This window comes from Octopus sinensis, linkage group LG10 (genome assembly GCF_006345805.1).
Source record: "Octopus sinensis linkage group LG10, ASM634580v1, whole genome shotgun sequence".
NCBI classification, from domain to species: Eukaryota; Metazoa; Mollusca; class Cephalopoda; order Octopoda; family Octopodidae; genus Octopus; species Octopus sinensis.
Genome location: NC_043006.1, coordinates 72433696 through 72454708, shown reverse-complemented (window position 1 = coordinate 72454708; position 21013 = coordinate 72433696). Strand labels below are relative to the sequence as shown.

The 21013-nt window shown below is 33.5% G+C and overlaps 1 protein-coding gene across 6 annotated transcripts in view; it reads left to right on the top strand.

The window, feature by feature from the left end:
* Positions 1 to 21013, top strand: part of LOC115216413 (bcl-2-like protein 1) — an 82753-nt gene that overhangs the window by 10744 nt on the left and 50996 nt on the right. For 2 of the 6 annotated variants that reach the window (XM_036506801.1, XM_029785728.2), the window contains exons 2-4: positions 4608 to 4781; positions 5067 to 5194; positions 15108 to 15566. In XM_036506801.1, the coding sequence (XP_036362694.1) occupies positions 5075 to 5194; positions 15108 to 15566 (579 nt within the window). In that variant the 5' untranslated portion in view covers positions 4608 to 4781; positions 5067 to 5074. Of the gene's footprint in view, positions 1 to 4607; positions 4782 to 5066; positions 5195 to 12135; positions 12326 to 13426; positions 13570 to 13614; positions 14883 to 15107; positions 15567 to 21013 lie in introns of those variants that run through there. The other 4 variants (XM_036506803.1, XM_036506802.1, XM_029785729.2 and 1 more) reach the window with 4 other exon arrangements.

The window sequence follows — 21013 nt, the reverse complement described above, 5'->3', positions numbered from 1 at the left end:
CTTTGCCTTTCATCCTTTCAAGGTCGATGAATTAAGTACCAGTGAAATACTCGGATCGATGTAAATTTCAGGCCTTGTGCCTATAGGAGAGAGGATTATTATTATTATTATTATCATTATTATTATCATTATTATTATTATTATCATTATTATTATTATCATTATTATTATTATTATTATTATTATTATCATTATTATTATTATTATTATTATTATTATTGTTATTCTATCTATTTTTTTATTTAGTTTCACGTCTGTGTATGTATGTGTGTAGTATTTCAGTTGCCTGTTCTGAAGGTGTTTATTTAAAAAAAAGGATGTGCATATTTCTAAGGCCTATGTGTGTGTGTGTGTGTAAGGTATTTTGTATTTTTGTAAAGAAATGTATATACATGGGTGGGTAGTTCATGTGGTCAGTTGGTTTGCTATTTTTCAGGATGAAATACATCCCTGGTCAGTAGTTTTATTTATTTGTTTATTTCAGTGATGCTTTCCTCTGTGTGTGTGAGAGAGAGAGAGAGAGAGAGAGAGAGAGAGGTTTTTCAGCTAAATGCTTTGAACAGATTTATTTGGAAAAGTAGTTAAGAGTTTATTTCAAATGAATGTTGTGTCTCAAAAGAAGACACCGCATTCATGAGAAACACACTCTTCAAAACACAACACTGAATTTTACTGTTAGAATTTAAAATTAACTGAAACAGTCCACTTATTAGAAAGCATTAACCTGAACTACATAAACAATTGTACTGCTGAGTATGATTAAATATGAATATTTTTATTTGGTAAGCATAACTTATCAGAACACAAATAAATCAAAACCTATTTTCGCCTTGACATAGATTACATGCAGATTATAAATCTAAGTAAACAAAAACTCGGAAATACAAGTCTTGTTGTTAAATAAATACGATAACAATCCTTCCTGAGTCATATAGACCCATAGAACTCGTTTCCTGGTTTCCATGGCATGTATATTCCCCACTGGATGGGACGCCAGTCCATTACAGGATTACTCACTTTTGCTCTCTGAGTAGACTGGAGCAACATGAAATGAAGTGTTTTGCTCAAGAACACAGTGCATTGCCCAGTCCAGGAAGTGAAACTACGATCTTATGATCATGTGTCGAACACCCTAGCCACTAAGCCACACACCTTCACAAGTCTTGCTGTTGGAATCATGAATTCCTTATATTAAGCTCTTCAAAATTTTGGCCAAGGTGCTAGCAACGAGGTTGGCACTTGTGGATGGTCTGATTGGTGATACATAAGCATGCAACATCCCAAACAGATCTATCCACAACAACCTCCACCTTATGTGATGCATCATAGAGAGGGTGAGTAAAGAACCTGGCATGGGTTGGGACCTGATCAATTGGGATCACTCAAAAGTCTTTGATAGGGTTGACCACCAATACTTGGTGGCTATTCTCAAGGCAGTTGGTTTCAGTCCCATCTTTATTTGCTAACACTTTAAAATCTGCATTTAGCAGAGTTACAGGCCTAAAATTATCGTATTTGATCCTCTTTGTTTGGGTCATTTCTCAGCAACTCACTAAACTTGGAATGGTTCTGCTCAGCTATCAGTTGTGGTTGATATCTGTCAAGAGGTTTCCAAACAAGTTTGGCATTTAAAAGTAGAGCACATATAGCAAACTATGCAAACCAGGTGATTTGCTGCCATGAAAACAGTCATTACTTCCCGTATTTGTACATTTGTACATTACTGCATATGCTTTATACACACTTTTGACAAGTTGTGGTGCACCTGAACACTGTATACAATAATTTCATTATATTATATTTTTGCAGCTGTTATTGTCTCTTTGCAACACTCCACCTACCTTGCTGAGAGACTCAGCAGACCATCAAGGAAGGCACTGAAATCCATCCAGTATTCCAGTCTGTCATTCATCCCAAACAGTTGAGCAAGTGAAGTGTTGCTGAAATGCCATACGCATCTGCATGGGCTTGAATAGCATGTGCCCATCATGGTCTATCAAAAACTAAATTGTGGCTATTGCCACATTGCACCCAATCATTTGGGTCCATTCTGCAGCTTTTGCCCCCTCATATCATACGTCATCTTTAACGCCCTCTGCTATTATTCTCATCACCCCTCACATCTACCATCAAGGCCACTGCTTTTGTTTACCTCTATGTACCTCTGACTCTTTCCCTGTCTCACCTTTTGTATCATCTCCCAATTTTTTGATCTGTCTACAAGCTTTCCTCATTTTTTTTTTATCTATCTACAAGTTTATTATACTGTTGCTCTCCATATATTTGTTTGTCTCCCACCACTGTTTGACAACCAGCATGGCTGCAATGCAATGACTGAAACAAGTAAAAGATAAAAGAAGATAAAAACATATATATCTAACAGAAAATTATTGTTGCATTTTGACTCTACAATAACCTGGAATTCATCTGAACTCCCAAAGTAGGCAAGAGGCCATTTGTATAACTGGAGTAATGATTATTGTAATTGTTTATCATTTCACAATGTGATATGGTTCTATGATCTTAAGACTTTCCCAGCTGTAGAGACATATTTGTTTGAGTCTCTCTATATAAAAAATTTTGGAATGTTTACTGTTCTTTAATTCAGATTATATTTGTAGGTGATGGTCATATGGTTCTGTGATGTAAAGGATGATCATATGGTTCTGTGATGTAAAGGATGATCATATGGTTCTGTGATGTAGGTGATGACCATATGGTTCTGTGATGTAAAGTGAAGAGAGAATTATGGTAGTCTTACCTGTCAGTCCAGAAAAAGGGTCACTTTCAACATCCACGTGCTATCCCAATCTCCAAGGTTCACTCTACATCCATGTGTGCTATATGTCGCGTCGCTGTACAATCTCACACGTCTGCTCTGATGTGCTGTTCGTCGCCAACTGACCCTCGTGCTTCACTAAATGCCGCATGTCCACCGCAGCACTTCTGGTGAGATCCACAGACCCCACTTCCGACAGGACATGCCTACTCCCTCACTTTCAATCCTTCCCTATAACACCACAGGTTCAATACCTAAAAAGTATAGTCAGTTTATGACTGTTCTTTACGTCAACAGCACAAAGGTGCATGTAAGTGCTATTATATATAGGCAATGTTTATATGCAGCAGTTTTTCATTTCTTACCTTGTAAAAATCTCCTGTTCCAATGCAAACATCTTATTGACAATATACAACTGATTATTCTATAGATATGTAACTACATTTTTTTTCTCTTGTTTTCATTTACAGTTTATATACAATTTTGTATGATTTATTAAAAGATGAGATGTTGATGCTCTATGAAACAAACTGAAATAAACAGCTCTCTTGCTTCAGTGAAATATTCATATTTTTTTCATCTAATCAAATGCCAAATTAAGATTATAATATTTGAGGAAATTTTCTAAGCAATTTCTTTCTTTTTATTTTTTTGGTTTGGCTAATTAATGAAGTTATATTTTTAGCAGTTTCATCAATTGATTACTTAGTTAATTTAGTATCATGCAAAGTGTTAAATAATTTGTAAAGTGAAGAAAAAATGAGTAAGAGTCTCCCATCGTAAGGTAAGTCAAGGATATTTAATGATCCTCTGAACTAAACAGATTTATGTTGTTTAGGGAAGTGATATTTCAGAATGACAGAACACAATATTTAAATATTCCTTTACATAAAAAAAAGCATTCCCTCACATAAGGATATTATTGAAATGAGGACGTTTAGATTGAATTACTGAAAAGTCAAGATTCTTGTAAATAATTGCCTCTTGATGTGTCTCAGTCATGGCTCTTATTTTGTGATATGATCATGAAAAATGTTTAACTTTTTAGAAGCTATAGGCATCTTACCCTGAGATTATTTCAGTTGTGTCCTTCAAAACTTCCATGCTTCCTGAGATTCGCCAACACTACACTTGATTTTCTCCCCTCCATACACACACAAGCATGTATCTGACTCATACACTGTTCATTTTCCAGACATTTTTACATTACTGCATGTACTTTATGTGCACTTTCTGACAAGTTGTGGTGCACCTGAGCACTGTATACAATGATTTCATTATTATTATTATTATTATTATTATTATGTGAACTGGTAAAGAGGATGTTTAGCATATAACAGTATATTTTAAAATAATGAAGATGAAACTAATTGAAATACAAATTTATTATTTTGATATAGATTTCATGCCAAAATATTTACTTAATTCATCTATTATGCTCTTGCTAAACAGATCATTATTTTCTTATGTTCGAAGTAGAAATCAATTAATATGAAGTTAAGTCTAAAAGAATATGTTGCTACTATTTGTGGAGGTGAACATCAAAATAGCTTGGTAATACAATATTGTTTGTATAATGTTGAAACGTGTTTAGTTTAATCTTTCTAACCATGGAACAAGGAAGATGCTCATTGTTTGACTCAAATAAGGGATTATACCACCAGAAATATACTTCTTCAGATTTAGGGTTTGATAAGGACCAAGGGAAGATAATTTTATTATTAACATCCTGGGAAACCTTTGATAAAACTTTTGCTGAACAATTATCAAGATTTAGGACATTTTATGATTCAGATATATTTTGATTCTTTTTTATTCTTTATTGCAGCAGTCACTTCAATTTCAGTTGGATTGTTAATAGTGGAACAATGCTTTGTGGACAGGTCAAGTACCCTAGAATACATGAAAGTTTTACAAAATGATTCTGGTGCTACATCAGATTTACAATTGTCTCCTTGAAATGCTTCATTTGTAGAAACAATAGTGAAATTCATCAGACAAAGTAAGTTGTAGAATAAATAGAAAATGTGTTATCCTTGGAAAATAACAAGTAAACTTTTCAAAATTACATATTATTATAAATTTATGCTGTATTCAATTATATAGGCACATGGAAGAAATTTCAGTCAAATTTAACATACATCCTTATTTTTATTAAAGATTTTCCATTAACAGAGATTAGTACATAAAAGTTACCCACTTTTAAAGTGATTAGTACAATTAAAAGAAGAGTTGTGAAAGAAGGTTCTTTGATTGATAAAAACTGGACATATAATTATTTTTTCAGAGAAGTAAATGGAAAGATTCAATCGCAATTTATTGAAAGTACAACCTGCAATGCCGCTTACAAAGAAAATGAAACCATACATCAAAAGTGAGTTTGTTAAAGAGTTGAGGCAGCACAAATTGTTTGAGGTTAGTCTCTGATGCTTTTGTTGCAAAGATGGTTGTGTGTAGCTGTGTGTAAATGGTGTAACAGTACCTCATGAACAATTGATAGTAACTTTTAATTTACTGCACAAATAAATTCTCCTGTTGGTTATGAATTGGTCACGAATTGCAACAATAAAGTCAACACACTGGAAAGCTTTTACAAATAGTTGAGTTAGAAGGCTCTGTAAATAAGCTGCCAAGACAAGAGAAAATATACCATGTTGGGTTCATGAGAGCAAACTATGACTACTGTCTACAAGGTTGAGTAAATAGCCATTAGAATGACTTTTAAAAGCAACAAGTGAAGGAATTGGTCAGTCTCTGTGCAAATAAACTTAGAAAGAGTGGAGACAACATTTTGCTTGGACATCTTTGACACTCTGCAAATTTGGTGCTCAGTATATACCTATTCATAACTCTTGTAAGGAAATGTTTAGGGGCTTCTAGAATGATCTATCACATGATGTCTGGCTGCTGATTGATCCATTACTAGGCTGCTTACATGAGCAAACTTGCTATACCATGATTTTGACATAGCAATTTGACAATTCGGTTTTGAGTCTTGCTGCAGTTTAAAATAAATGCCTATTGGTGTTCAAATATCCTTGAAACAAGCAGTATCATAATTTGTGTTTTATTTGATAGATGTAAATGAAATAACAGACACAGCAATTACAGCTCAGTTATATTTGTGCATGAGATAATGTCCAATTTCATAATGCAAAAATATTTGTTTTGAAATTGATTCAGGAGGCAACTAGAAGTGAACATCTTATTACTAAGGGTAAATCAGCAATAGTTGATTTCAAAAGATAATTTAGTGTTGTTATATATTGTAGGAACTGAAAAAGGATTTGTTGCCTAGATTAAGAAATAACTATAAAATCATCAATTAGATTCTAATACTTTCTCATTCTAATAGCATATCTTTATCATATTCACCATCAAAATCCTGTCAACAAGAATGTGATGCTAACAATATGAATTGTAATATTGCACAAAAGAGGATTTAAACAGTGAAAGATTTTAAAGTGGAATATGGTGATTTCATTTATCATTCTGAGGTTCACTGGCTTCAAATATTTCTATGAAGAGTTTAACAGAGGTTAAAGGTTAATAATAGTAATAATAATAATAATCACCATCACCACTATCACCACCACCACCACCACCACCACCATCATCATTATTATTATTATTATTTTAATGCTCACTTTTCCATGCTTGCATAGGTTGGATGAAATGAATGACATTGCTTGTATGAGAGTGAGAATCATGTGACAACAAGCATGTGATGTCAAGACAAGAAGATACAAACATGCAGGTTGTTCAGGCTAAATTTGATGATCTTTTTTTGATTTCATTTTTCACGAACAGCTTGATACATTGCTGGACAGTCAGCTGCATTGGAAAGCATAAAGACTAAAACTGTAATTGAGAAAAAATTAGCTGACATGGAGGATGAAGGACTGGAAGCCATCTGAACATTGTGCCAAGTAACAAAATATCAATATCATGACTTGCTCAATGCTCTGTTTATATGGTAAAGGCTGTAAAATGTGGCATGGATAGCTGCAATGGAGACTACAAAGATATGACTAGCAGGAAGGGTCACAGAAAGTGTTCTGACTGCAACTTCAAATTGCTGTCTTCCATCTTATATGTTCCGTAATCATTCGCTCTTTTCAGCCATGCCACCAAAATGAAGACATACTCATTTATCTCCACAAACAAGGACCACAAAGAAAATTGCCCCTATTCAAACTCAAGAAAACTTGAAAATGTGTAATATTTGAAAATGATCACCGATGGCAGAAATTCTGCTCTAAACTACACTTATTGTCTGGGATGAATGCATGATGGCACACTGTAGTATACTAGAAGCCCAAGATAGGTTACTAAGGGATATTAGAAACATTACTGCCATTATGAAGGGCTTAACTGTTGTCCTCACAGGGGATTTCTGTCAAATGTTACCAATCATACCACAGGGTACACGAGCTGATGACATTTATGTGTGTCTGAAGTTTTCACCTCTATGGAGATTTATTCATCAGCTTTCATTAAGCAATAATATGCGAGCTCATTTCTACAATGACCTCTTAGCAGAGAAATTCTTTCATCAACTTCTGCTAATTGGAAATGGCACTTTACCATTGACTAACACCCTGCAACAGTATGCATTGCAATATGAGCACATGGTGTCTACATTGACTGAGCTTAAAGAAAAGATATTTCCCACATTGCAAGATAACTTCAAAAACATAGCATGGTTCGCAGAGAGAGCTATTTTAGCACCTCAGAATGAAAGTGTTGATAAAGTAATCCATGAACTCCTCCACATTCTACCTGCAGTTGTTTCAACGTTTGTCTCCATTGATACAACCATCGACAAGCATGCCACTGTTGACTATCCAGTTGAATTTTTCAACTCTCTGCAAATTACAGGACTGCCACCGCATTAGTTTTTCCTAAAGAAAGGTGCACCTATCATGCCCTTGAGGAATTTCGACCCTACCACAACTATGCAATGGTACAAGGTTGACTGTAACTACAATGACAAGTCATGTCCTACAAGCAACCATTATTGCTGGCTGTCATCGAGGAGAGATCGCATACATTCCACGCATGCCCCTTATTCACTCAAATGTGTCATTTCAATTCGAGTGCTTCCAGTTCCCAGTGCAATTATGCTTCGCTATGACAATCAACAAAGCCCAGGGTCAAACTTTAAAAATTGTGGGTCTCAATTTACAAATACCCTGCTTTTCTCATGGACAACTATATATCGCATGCTCTCGAGTTAGCAGTGCAGATGACTTGTATATTTATTCTATCAATACTAGGCTTATGCAAAATATAGTTTACCCGGAAGCATTGTCGGTTTCACTTAATATATATTGAAGTGTGCAGTCTGCCCAAACATTAGAGATGATGCTTTTCACAATGAAGCAGCTTTCTTTCCATGGATCTTACTTCCTTATTTCTTTATTGCCCACAAGGGGCTAAACATAGAGGGGACAAACAAGGACAGACAAAGGAATTAAGTCGATTACATCAACCCCAGTGTGTAACTGGTACTTAATTTATTGACCCCGAAAGGATGAAAAGCAAAGTCGATCTCAGTGGAATTTGAACTCAGAACGTAACAGCAGGCGAAATACCGTTAAGCACTTTGCCCAGCGTGCTAACGTTTCTGCCAGCTCGCCGCCTTACTTTCTGCAATACAGATACCTCTATGTCCTCATATGTCATCCAATTCTTTAAATCCATAAGTATAGGTAATTCTGGGGGCATTATTAGGATTTCCTTCTAATCTAAGCTGCCATTCTACATGGTTTTGGTTTCAACAATTTCAGCATTGTTCATCACAAAATGACCAAAAAACATGTTTATAAAGAAAAGTTGTTTGCTTCTCACTCCTTGTGTGCCGATTCTGCCCATAAGAAAGAAACAAATAATACAATGTGGTTATAGGTCATAACACCTACGAAACACCGGGATGCATTGCTAGTATATATATATATATATATAATATATATATATATATATATAATATATATATATATATATATATATTAAAAAGTGATAAGATGGTATCTTATAAAAAAAATACCTATAGTCCATAACAAGCACATCATGCTTTTGAAGTAAATCACCAGAAATTGTTCATTGATATATCAGTAATGAAAAAAAATTAGCTGTACATAAAAATCTCTATTTTTCCTTTCATTAATTGGGACTTATTTTTAACACTCTGACATGAAATAAAATTATTTCATGTGGTCAGGTACCATTCTCAAACCAACAGCCAAAGTCTATTTGTAGTGAATAAGAAACACCTTTATATTGCTCTACTCAACCCACCTACCACAACAGAACTGAGATCCTAAAACCAAGGTACCATGTAAAAAGCATTGGTGTAGGTGATGGTGCTACGTAAAAAGCACCTAGTACATTGTGGAGTGGTTGGTGTTAGGAAGGGCATCTAGTCGTAGAAACCAAGCCAAAACAGACTATGGAACCTGGCCTTGCAAGTTTCTGTCAAGCTGTCCAATCCATGCCAGCACGAAAAATGGATGTTAAATATTGATGATGATGATTAATTTTTGATTCAGAAAAAGACTTACTGTAATGTTCTGTTCTTCAGTCATGTCAATTCACTCTAATGATGTAGATGTAATTATCCACGAAGATGTATCAACGAAATATACATGCTGAAATGAATCTGCAGATCAAAGAACTCTTTTACATGCATATAATATAGAACATTCATTTTTAACTGAGCATTTTCATCCTACACTTTACATCATACATCAACCTTCATCAAAGGGAAACAACTCTGTTATCTTGTCTTAAAAAAATTGTATTGATGTGACAAATGAAACTATAACAATGTCAGCTACCAGAAAGAAACCTCATTCTCAAACCAAGAACTAAATGAAATTTTTTATAACCATTATTCACTGTGAACAGCCTTTAGCTGTTGGTTGGCAGTGGTACCTGGCCAAGAGGTTGAATAATACTGCTACATGTCAAATGCAGGTTTCATCATAATCAAGCAGAAATTTCAATGAGTTTCTCTCCTAGACAAAACTCCTTAAAATAAATCACTATTGTGTATAATTATAAGTTCAATTAACAACATTAATGTTACAATATAGTGACTGATTTTTATTTCTGTTCAGTGTATGTGTCTTGACACAAAGGCTAAGAGATCCAGGAGCAAGACATTAGTCATATTCAAATTCTAGTTCTGTGGTTTTTATGTAAACCCTGAGCAAAGCATCTTTAATTGTCCCAGTTTAATTGATCAAAAAGCAGACTCATGCCCGTGTCCTACCTTACCCCGTTTGGTACCCAATAAAAGGAAGGTATCTCACTAGATAACACTACACCAGAGCCTGGTGCCAACATCCAGCTGACATTTTGCCTGAACATGTGGGCCTTCTCTAAAAAGAATATTGATAATAGCTGGTGTTGCTTTGATAGCATTCATATCATGCGATCTGAGCAGGCCAATAAAGGGCCAACACATAGAAGCCATCTTCTCAAAACTCTCTTTCTGCTCCAAACATCTGATGAACTGAATGCATCTCAAGTACTTGTCATGTAGAGCTAAGTCAGACTCGTCATCATCATTGTGACTTCTACCAAATGTGCTGAAAGCCAAGACAGTTCAGCTTCAAATAAATTCACCTATGCAACTTATCACTTGAATTAGAGACAGCTTTGAAACAGACGGAACTGTTCAGAATGTCCACCAGATAAGTTCAGGAAGACCATGACATCAATGAGACACCCCAGCCCCAAAAGCAAGAAAGTGTACTAGAAATGAGTTACCAGAGTTCAAGAATATCTGTGCAGAAAGTGAGGTGTGAAATAGGAAATTCAAGATCATTCATCCATCACATTTTGAACAACTGTCATTGGAAAAGTTACATTCCAAGAATAGTCCATGCTCCCAGTGTAAATTGAAGAATGGAGTTATGCAAGTGGTACTTGGAAAGATTTGTAGAAGTATGCTTTCCAGCAAAGATTGTTTGGAATGATGAGGCTACATTTAAACTAAAAGGCTCATTTAACTATGACAGTGCAGCTACTGGGGGCTTGAGAATTCACATATTATGGAGGAACATCATATTAATTTACCAGGAGGTACAGTATGGTGCATCATATCATCAAAAAGATTAATTGGACAATTCTTTTTTTTTGATGGTATGTGAATGGTTCTATTTACTTGAACTTGCAACAATCTAAGAGGACTTTGTAGGTGAGAAGTTTTATTCCTAGCAAGATGGAACACCCCAACACTACTATAGCAAGGCAGCAAGCTGGCAGAAACGTTAGCACGCCAGGCAAAATGCGTAGCCGTATTTCGTCTGTTGTTACGTTCTGAGTTCAAATTCCGCCAAGGTCGACTTTGCCTTTCATCCTTTCGGGGTCGATAAATTAAGTACCAGTTACGCACTGGGGTCGATGTAATCGACTTTATATCTTTGTCTGTCCTTGTTTGTCCCCTTTATGTTTAGCCCCTTGTGGGTAATAAAGAAATATATAGCAATGTAAAGGCCTACATTGATATTTTTCCAGACAGGTGGATAGGACAAAGAGGTTCAATAGAATACCTTCTGTGATCACTGGACCTCACATTACGTTTTTATAGAGATACTGAAAAATAATATAAATTTCACTGTATAAAACATGCAACAGTCAATGAACTGAGGTTAGCCATTGAACTAGAAGGTGCACAAATACTGAACATATGGAATACACACACAAAATAAACGGCAATGAAGCACAGACGCTTGTATGTACACCCTGTATTAGTGCAACTTTTTCCAATACGCGCTCATATATGTGCAAAACAAACCAATTCCGGTATCTACAAATCCCAAGAACTGTGGACCTAAACAAAAGAGCCTTGTTAATGACTGGCTAGAATTTTGTAAAGGAAGCAAAAAATCCATAAAGAAAATATTTTAACTATTTTGATTAATTTAATTGAAAAAATTTCGGTTTCTAGGACACACGATCTTCTGAACTTTCGAACAACTGGGAACGTGAAACAAATTTCAGCTTTTACATGTCGATTCTGAAGATCGATAAAATCTTATCAATTAATTTAATTTCAATGAAGTTGTTAATGAATATAAAAATATAAAAGATTAAAAATCGCGAAAGATTGTAGACATAGATGATTAAAAGTTGTTTAGTTTGTAACCAAGGCTACTAAGATGGCAGAAACTGACAGTGTAAATCTAGCAGTCGTTTCTGCGTATTTATTATTTTTTTTTGTTTTCTTATCAGTTATCTATTTTTATCGTTCTCTTTAAAACGGAAATAATTAAATGTATTTTAATTTAGTAGATACAAAAATTAAAATTAATATATTTATATCAAAAATAGAAATAGAGTTAACTCTATTTGTTGAGACGTTTTACAGTCGCCATGTTCTGTAGTTATACTTTGCCGAGTTGATGTAGTTTTATTATCGCCTTGAAACTGGCTTTCCATCTGTAGCAAAATTGAAATATTTTGCTATTTAGAAACAAAGGATATTACGTAATATTTCTCGGAAGGAGGTTGTTGAATAATTATAGCACAAACAAGGTAAGATAGTAAACGGGATTTAGGTTACAGTTTCATTCTTAAAAGCAAAAGGGAGGCGGAGGAGAGAAAGCTAACGTTCATTCATTCATATATTTTCTCTCATTCTTCACCAAGACAACCCTACTGTCCCCTTACTGTCTCCCTACTGTTCTCTTACTGATTTCCTTCCCATTTCCTCGTTTGTCACACTGTTCTCCCAACAAAAGCCGCATACTTTCTCACGGTTTTCGAATCAAATAATAAGTTCCTTTGTAATATTGAACTATATATATATATATATACATACTCTTCTGAGCGGTTGTTTCCGATAAATATGGCAAACATTTTGGAAGTTATTAGATATTTTTTTCTCCCATATAAAAAGATTTACACAATTTTACAAAGCATATAAAGTGAAGTGGTGTTTCAGATTGTCAGAAATAGAAATAAAAGCTCTTAGATCAGCGACCACCACGGTAGATAAATTGTAAACTTACACGCATACCCACAACTGAATGCAGATGTGTAGATATATGCGTTTACTCATTCCGCCTATATATATATATACATACATATATATATATATATATATATATCTCAAGTAATTGAAGATAATAATTGAGTGTATCAATGAAGATGTAGCAAGGAATAATTTTATGAAAGAGATTCTAGCCTATCCCCGATCTCTGTCAAATACCGCTCCCCAGTGAGAGTAATTAAATCATTTCGCGAGCGTTAATTAATAGCTTCAGTTAAATTGACCACCGAAACTGTAAACAACGAACGATCCAAAGGGGTTGTTTTGGCAATGAATTTATTTTTGGCTTTGTTTTCAGTTGATCCTTTTGTTTCAAATTTGTCACACTGACTCATTCTCCCACATGCATCAGACGGAGTGCTTGCATCACATATACTCACATTACCGGTCTTATTTAACTACTGTAGCCTTTAACTATCGTACCTGCCATTATGTGTAAAGCACCTCGAACTAGGCGTGCACTCGACATGTAACTAACTGCGCACAAATTATTTCTATACTTTTTTAACAGTAACTCGCATCTATATGTGTTTTGTTTTAATCCTAATTAGACAATGAATTATCTTTAAAACTTTTCCTGATAGTATTACGGAACATAAAAAGACAGTGTATGCAAACACTACTCTAAAATGGTGTCAAATCTCGTGTAGTTTTGACTGTTTACCCATCAGGTCAGTTTTAATCGTGCAGACAAAAGGCATTCCAGCTATGACCATCCCGTCTTGCAGTGAGTCTACGCTCATATTATCTATGTTTTTAAAACTACAGGGTGTGATTTGATGGAGATTTGGCTGCTGTTTCTAGCATAGTTTGATCAACAAAATACAGTCTCTTGATTCTTGTGATTGTAGTATCTATATGTATGTGTTGCAGGTACCTTTACACGAATATTGTATCAGTGGAGCATTTTATGTTTGTATATGTGACTGAAGGAGTATATTATAGTTGTGTATTACAGTACCTGTGTGTGTTTGGCTGCACTTGTGTAATGAATGTGTACATCTAGAAATATCATTTGTATAAACTGAGCAGTTAAATGGCTTCCTAATTGCTTGCCCATAACTTTATTCTTTTTCACTCAATCCTGATCAGTATAAAGTAAAAAGAAAAAAAAAACCAATTGTCACTGGCTCACGTGAGACAGCTTGTGTACATCTGTCACTTCTGCACGTGCACATGCATGTACAGTAGCAGTAGTATATAGCTGTGTGTAAAATTCTGTTCATAGCTAATATATATATCTATATCTGCCCAGAATTAATAATAAAAAAGAGAAAACAAAGAAAATAAAGTTTTTCAATTTATCAGAGTTATAACACAAGATTTATCGATGCATATTACGTCTGTGTGTGGTCCTATAACGTGCGAAACTGTATATGTGAATCGAAATTAGAAGTATTAGTACAGACTCGCTGAAAGTCTTGTGATTCGGTCCTAATACTGCTACTACATGAAACATAATGGTTATTCAGAAAGGGTTAGTGCGTAAATGGGCAGATGTAGTGAGAGTAATTTTTTTCATACCACTTTCTTATTGCCAATTACCCGTTCAGGAGTTGTAGATAAACAATTTGTGCCTGAGGAGACATTATTGTGGGAATTAACTGAAATTAAAGCATACCCACCCACACATAGACACACGCACATACATACATACACAGATAAACAAACAAACAAAAAGAGGGCGTGTGAAAGAAATATGGACTTTTACGAAATAGGAATTTGAAAAAGAAAATGGAAAATGTTTTGGGTGTTTATCTGGAAGTAATATTTTCTAACGGAAACTTAACCGAGGAACAGAAAAAGCTAAAAACAAAAATAATTGCTGATTGATAAGATCTATTTTCCAAAATAATATCTACCAACTTGGTGTCTGGAAATTTCTTACTCCTCTCATTTTGATATTTTAAAATTGCTTCTGTTGTTTCTTCAAATTAATTCGACATTCTTTAACTTATTTTTGTAAATATAACATATATTTAAATATATTTACATGAGAAAATCATTAAAAATTACCAATATAAAAGGAGAACATCGCTGGTAATTTCTACATTCTTTCAATTCAAACCTTTGAAAAATGTATGAACACTTTACATTTTTATTTAACTGATTTTAATATTTTTGGAAACTAAACTCTTGAATATTTTAGTTTTGTTTTAATTTGTAACTATTCGACTTTTAAAGAGAGTTACAGTGAGTGTGATAAATGTTAATTCTTTAATATCAAAAATCTAATGTCTAACTGTTGAACAAATTTCTCTTTAGGATGCTATGGGTTCTTCGTCAAATAACAACTCCGAGATGAATGTGCCGGTCTCTCGGTATTTGCTTGAAGATTATGTTAACTACCGTCTAAGGAGGCAGGGTTTTACCTGGGAAAACTGTCCCTGCTTTGACCGCCGTCCAAGTAAAGTGGCAATCAGTATGCGTGCCATGGCCGATGAGTTTGAGGAAAGATATCATGACCAATTCTCAAATATGTGCCAACAACTTCATATTACTCAGCATACAGCTTATTGCACTTTTCAGGCTGTTATTAATGAACTTTTTAGTGACCAGACTATTAACTGGGGTCGAATTGTCGCCCTATTCTCTTTCAGTGGAGCTTTATCCCTTCAGAGTGTTGAGAAAGAAATGCCTTATCTTGTGGACAACATTGTAGAATGGGCTCATACGTACTTAACTGATAATTTGAACCCTTGGATAAATGCACATGGTGGATGGGTAAGAAGTTTTCATTTATATCTCTGCTTTATTGATTTGTTTAATATTTGTGTCACTGTGTTAAAACTAAATTTATTTTGTTTGTGTTTGTCAATTTGGATCAGTACATTGAAAACAAATGAAACAGAAAGAGAGAAAATTTTTTTTTTGGTATCGATAAAAAATATGTATATTGCATCACATCTAGGGTGTGTACAAAACATGCAATTTAATTTTGGGTCCAAAAAGAATCAGTAAAAAGTAATGTTGGTTTGTCAGTCAAAACTCACAGTTCTTTTGTGGTTGTAGGGGAAACAGCCAGTTTAATTGACCCAATACTTAACTGGTATTTACTTAATGAAGTCTGAAATGGTCAAAGTCATTCTCAGTGGAATTTGAACTCAGAACAATATGTAACATAATCATACAACATTGTTCTCATATATAATATTTCTAAGTTTGACTAACAATGCATGAATGATTGTTATAGTAAGAAAGACAAATTTAATTTTAATTAAGTTTTGAAGTTTAGATTAGTTACTATACTTCCACTTGTTCACCAGTAGAAATCATATCAGCTTCACAGCAGATGCTGTTTAGTATAATAATAATTAAATTATTATTGTTTTTATTATGAAAAATTTTGGGAGTTCCTCATTTTTAAACAACTAATTATGCCACTCGATATCAGCACTTGTGTTTGAAAAGGCTGCATGTTAGACATGCCAGAATTTTTAGGAATTGTCTAAAAGAACTGATAAAAGACCTGTCCTATAGATTTGTCCAATTCAATTCAACATAGAAAATGAAATCAGTTTAACATGTAAATGTCTGAGAGTTGTAATTATGTTTCTTCTCTCAACCCCCATTTCTATAGGCTTGCACCAATATTTGTCCTGATGTAGTACTGCATTTGAGACTGGAGATAAATTCTTCGCCACATTCGGTCCTGTTAATTTCTTCTTTTTAAATTTAAAAAAAATATATTTTGATAATGAATGATGAAAATATCCTTTCTATTTTTGAATGTATCAGGATTCTTTGATGTTTGTGTATATATATATATATATATATATATATATATATATATGAGAGTACATACATACATACATGTGTGTGCATATCTGTATGTTGATCTCAGAGTTAGATACACCCTTCACCTTAGTATATTCTTTATAAACCCTTTTAACACTTTAATCCTTTTGTTACCTTTGTTTCAATTAATTTTGAAATTAATGAAGAATTAATGAAATGTTTGCCATTAGAAAAATGAGATTAGAAACAAATTAACATGAAATATTAATGGAAAGTATTAATTTAAATCACTGTAAACAAGAAGTTTGTGTTATAAAACCTGGGTTGAATCCATGTGGCTTGGCATGAAAAGGGTTAAGGACAAGGTATATCATATGCAAAAGTAGTTCTTGCATTTACCTTTTATACATAAAAGTATAAAAGTAACCTTATCCTAACCATTCATACATATTTTATTTATGGCATTTTTTACCTTTGATCATTTGTTTTTGTATATTGGTATACCTTAACATCAACTAACTTAATGAAAACGAAATGTCTGTTATAGAAACAGTACTGGTTGTTTCTTTTCATGGAGGTAATTGCTAATGATAGTCTTTTTCAGACAGAAGGGGAGGTTTCTATGCTAAGTCTTGTTGAATAATACAGTTATGTATTCTGAGTTAAAAATAACTGAAAACAGCTGCAGTAAAATATTGAAATATTAAACAATTACAAATGAGGGATTAAACAGTTTAGAAAATTAGAACAGTAACTTTATAATTGACTAGCAGAGATACCCGGCACTGCTCGGGATTAAAATGGTATAGTTCGTATATATAAATTACAATTGTATTGAAACAGGTGATAGGGGAAAGTGCAGCATTGATGACAAAACATTTGTGGGGTAAATGATGGTCTAATTTGACCAAGCAACATGTAATATGTCCATTTGGAGGATTCCAGGCCCTAACTTATGGAAAATTGGGAGTGGGTGAATATACTCACCTTTGAGGCAGTCAGCACTGCATCTAACACAACCCATCGTATGGTTGACAGTCAAATGAATGGATGTGTAATAGGTGATATTGTACCTAAATGGGTACATTACGGAAATGGGCTGTAATGGGAGATAGCAACGGGGAAAGCGAACTGTTGAAATGTTGCAGAAGGTGAAGGCTTGACATTGGATTGCTGATGTGGCTGTAGAATAAGAAACAAAGTGAACCTATGCAATCACAAGAGAATATGTAGTAATGCATTACTTGAAAAAATAAGGCATAATGGATTATCACTTGGTATGTACATAGTTTGTCTTTATTTTTGTATGGAGTGTAAATTAACGAAATAGAAGCACATGTATAGAACTGCTAATTTAACAGTAAATGTCGCAATAAATATTAGAGAGTGACAAAGAAGTATATATATATAAGTTTCTTAATATAAGGGCAAATATGTAACTGTAAATACCTTGCAACTCATACACTCACAGACAGATATACACTCATATACAAAATGTGACATCATCATCGTGGTATAAAATGTTTCTGACATACACTCACATACATATACTAAGATAGCTACACAGCGACATACTTTCATGCATGTCAGTTGTTACATATGTATGTGTAGACGTGTGTGCGTGTTTAATAACATACTTAACATGGAAAGACACAATCATACACATACAGTCATATACAAAATGTGATGTTGTTGTAGTATAAAATATTCTGTTGACAATAGAAAGATTATCCCTATGAAATATTGTTTTAATTGAAATGAAAATAAAATTTTGTACAGACACTGGCCAGCCCTCACATATAGCAAGATAGAATTTTGTATTGACCCTGGCCAGTCCTCACGTACATATAGTAAGATAGACACACACAGACATACATTCACACATGTCAGTCAACACGTATGTGTAGATGTGTGTGTTTAATAATGTATTGTTACATATGTATATGTAGATGTGTGCATGTTTAATAACGTACCTAATGCGGAAAGACACACACTATGAGACATACATACTCATACACTCACACATATATTCACAGACAGATACACAGTCATATACAAAATGTGACGTTGTGGTGATTGTGGTTAGAATTAAAAGTAAAAGTATAAAAGTGAAGCAATATATCACGTTACAATATAGATCCTATTCCTTCACTTTTATTCTTTGACTTTTGGCACGTAATACTGAACCAGTATCAGTGTTGCATTGTTTTAATCCAAATGACAAAAAAATTACATATTGACACTCATGTGGTCTGATAGAATGACTATGTAAAATTTGATTTGATTTGGTTGAGACATTTGAGAATGTATTGGTAACAGACAGAAAGACAAAGGATTTTATATATAGAGAGATTATGGCTGTGAGATAGATAACCAAAAAATAAAGACTACCAACAAAACAGCATATGTTGCTTTCAACAAATGAATGATGCTTGAATTGTAGAGTTTGTATGGGCTGATTATTGATATGGAATCAATGAAACATAGTATTATAACAGAACTTAAGTAAAATAATTTAGGTTTCATTTTTATATCTACTGATTTTGCTGATTTAAATCTACTTTTTCATGGCATTTAGGAAGGAAGGATATTGTTTGTAGGGGCTCTTTCTGTTATTGTCATCTCATTTGCAATGCTAGGGTAAAATCTGTTGTCAACTGAGACAACCAAAATATGTATTTACTACTCAGTGAATGCAGTTACATTTGAACTTACACTGATTGCCAGTAATCCAGCATTTAGCATGATGTAGTTTGGCATATTGAAAATAATCAACTCTTTAGCATTTCTGACCAAAACATTCTTCCTGTTTTATATTCAAACTGGCCAAATTTTGAAGTTATTAGGTAACACATGATTGATTCAAGCAATATAAATAAATAGGCATTACATTTAACAGAGTAATTTGAATGCTAAAGGGTTAAGATATCTTTTTTTACTTAACCCTTTCGTTACCAACCTGGCTGAAATCAGCTCTGGCTCTGAGTACAAATGTCCTGTTTTCATAAATTTTGAATTAAAATCTTCCACAATTTCTGTTCTTAACACTAGCTGAATGATAACTAAATTATTTTACTAAATTCTTTGTTGTATTTGAAGTAATTGAAAGAAACACAGAGCATCTCAAAATAAATACAGTAACGAAAGTTTTAAATATTCCTTGCATTTTATTACACAGGGCAATAATCTGTTAACTTCAGTAACTCCAGACTTTATATAGCAAATAAATCAGCAATGTTGAAACTGAAATGAAAGAGATTGTTTTCTCAAATCTTGTATTTTGCCATTGAAAGCAGTTCATAGTTGCTTTGAAATGTTGCAATTGTAACAGTCATGTTTTAGCTAGGCACTGTTAGCTGAGCAAAAATGTAAATTATAGCATTATCCTTATTTCATAGATTCTCAATCTGTAGATGAAAGGGTGATATAAATATTTAATATATTCTTTGTATTTCAAATTGCAGCAGAAATTCTTTGGTTGGTATTCTAGCTGTAGTCATCCTATAATTACCTATTCTGCTTGAAAAAATTAATTCAAAATTTAATTTTGTAATGATAACCAATTTTATTGATATATTAGGTTTCTAGTCAGTACAGAGACATTTAGCTTTAAAATTTCATTAGAAATGTATTTGCTTCATGTTACATTTTGGCCACTTTTATTTTAGTGATGTGTAATGTTTCATTATACACAAAGCATATTTATTCTTATCTGACAGTTAAAATCAAATTTAATCTTATTGTTGTTAATGAAGGAGATAGAATATCTAATAAATGCTCTCTACTAAGAATATGTTAACAAGCAAATTATTTTCTGAAAGCGAATATTGCAATAGTTAAAGAGGTGAATATTAAGCTTCTTAACTTGTCTCAACATGACTAAGCCCCAAAAGAATAGTCTTACCATTTAGACAGGTGTTAATGCTTTCAATAAAAATGTTAACTCATTAACAAAGCAATAAAGAAAGACTGAACAATAAAATATATTTTGAAACTGTACTATTTCTTGTCCTCATTTTCTATATAACAATCAAAGTCGACAAAGTAAGCTCCTCAAATACTTAACCAGTTCTCTGATTTTCTATTAATTTATTTCGTTAAAAGTAGAACTAAAAATTTTGTAAAACGATTCATCTCTTACCTTGTGACTCATCAGAACAATTGTTGCTGTAATACCTATAAAGATAGTGACTAGTGAAGTTGCAATTATGCCTGTCTTTTCCAGTCACCTCTATTTTTTCTAGGATTAGTAATTTCTTACAATCATTATAAAGGGTAAATATTTTACCATTATATACTTGCCCCTTAATTAGTCAACAGATACCATTTACTATTTGATAAGTGTCTAATGAGGATAATAGAGGTCTTGCTGTGCCTATCATCACTTTTGAAAAAAACCATGTCTGTGGAGCATTGAATGTAACAAAATCTAT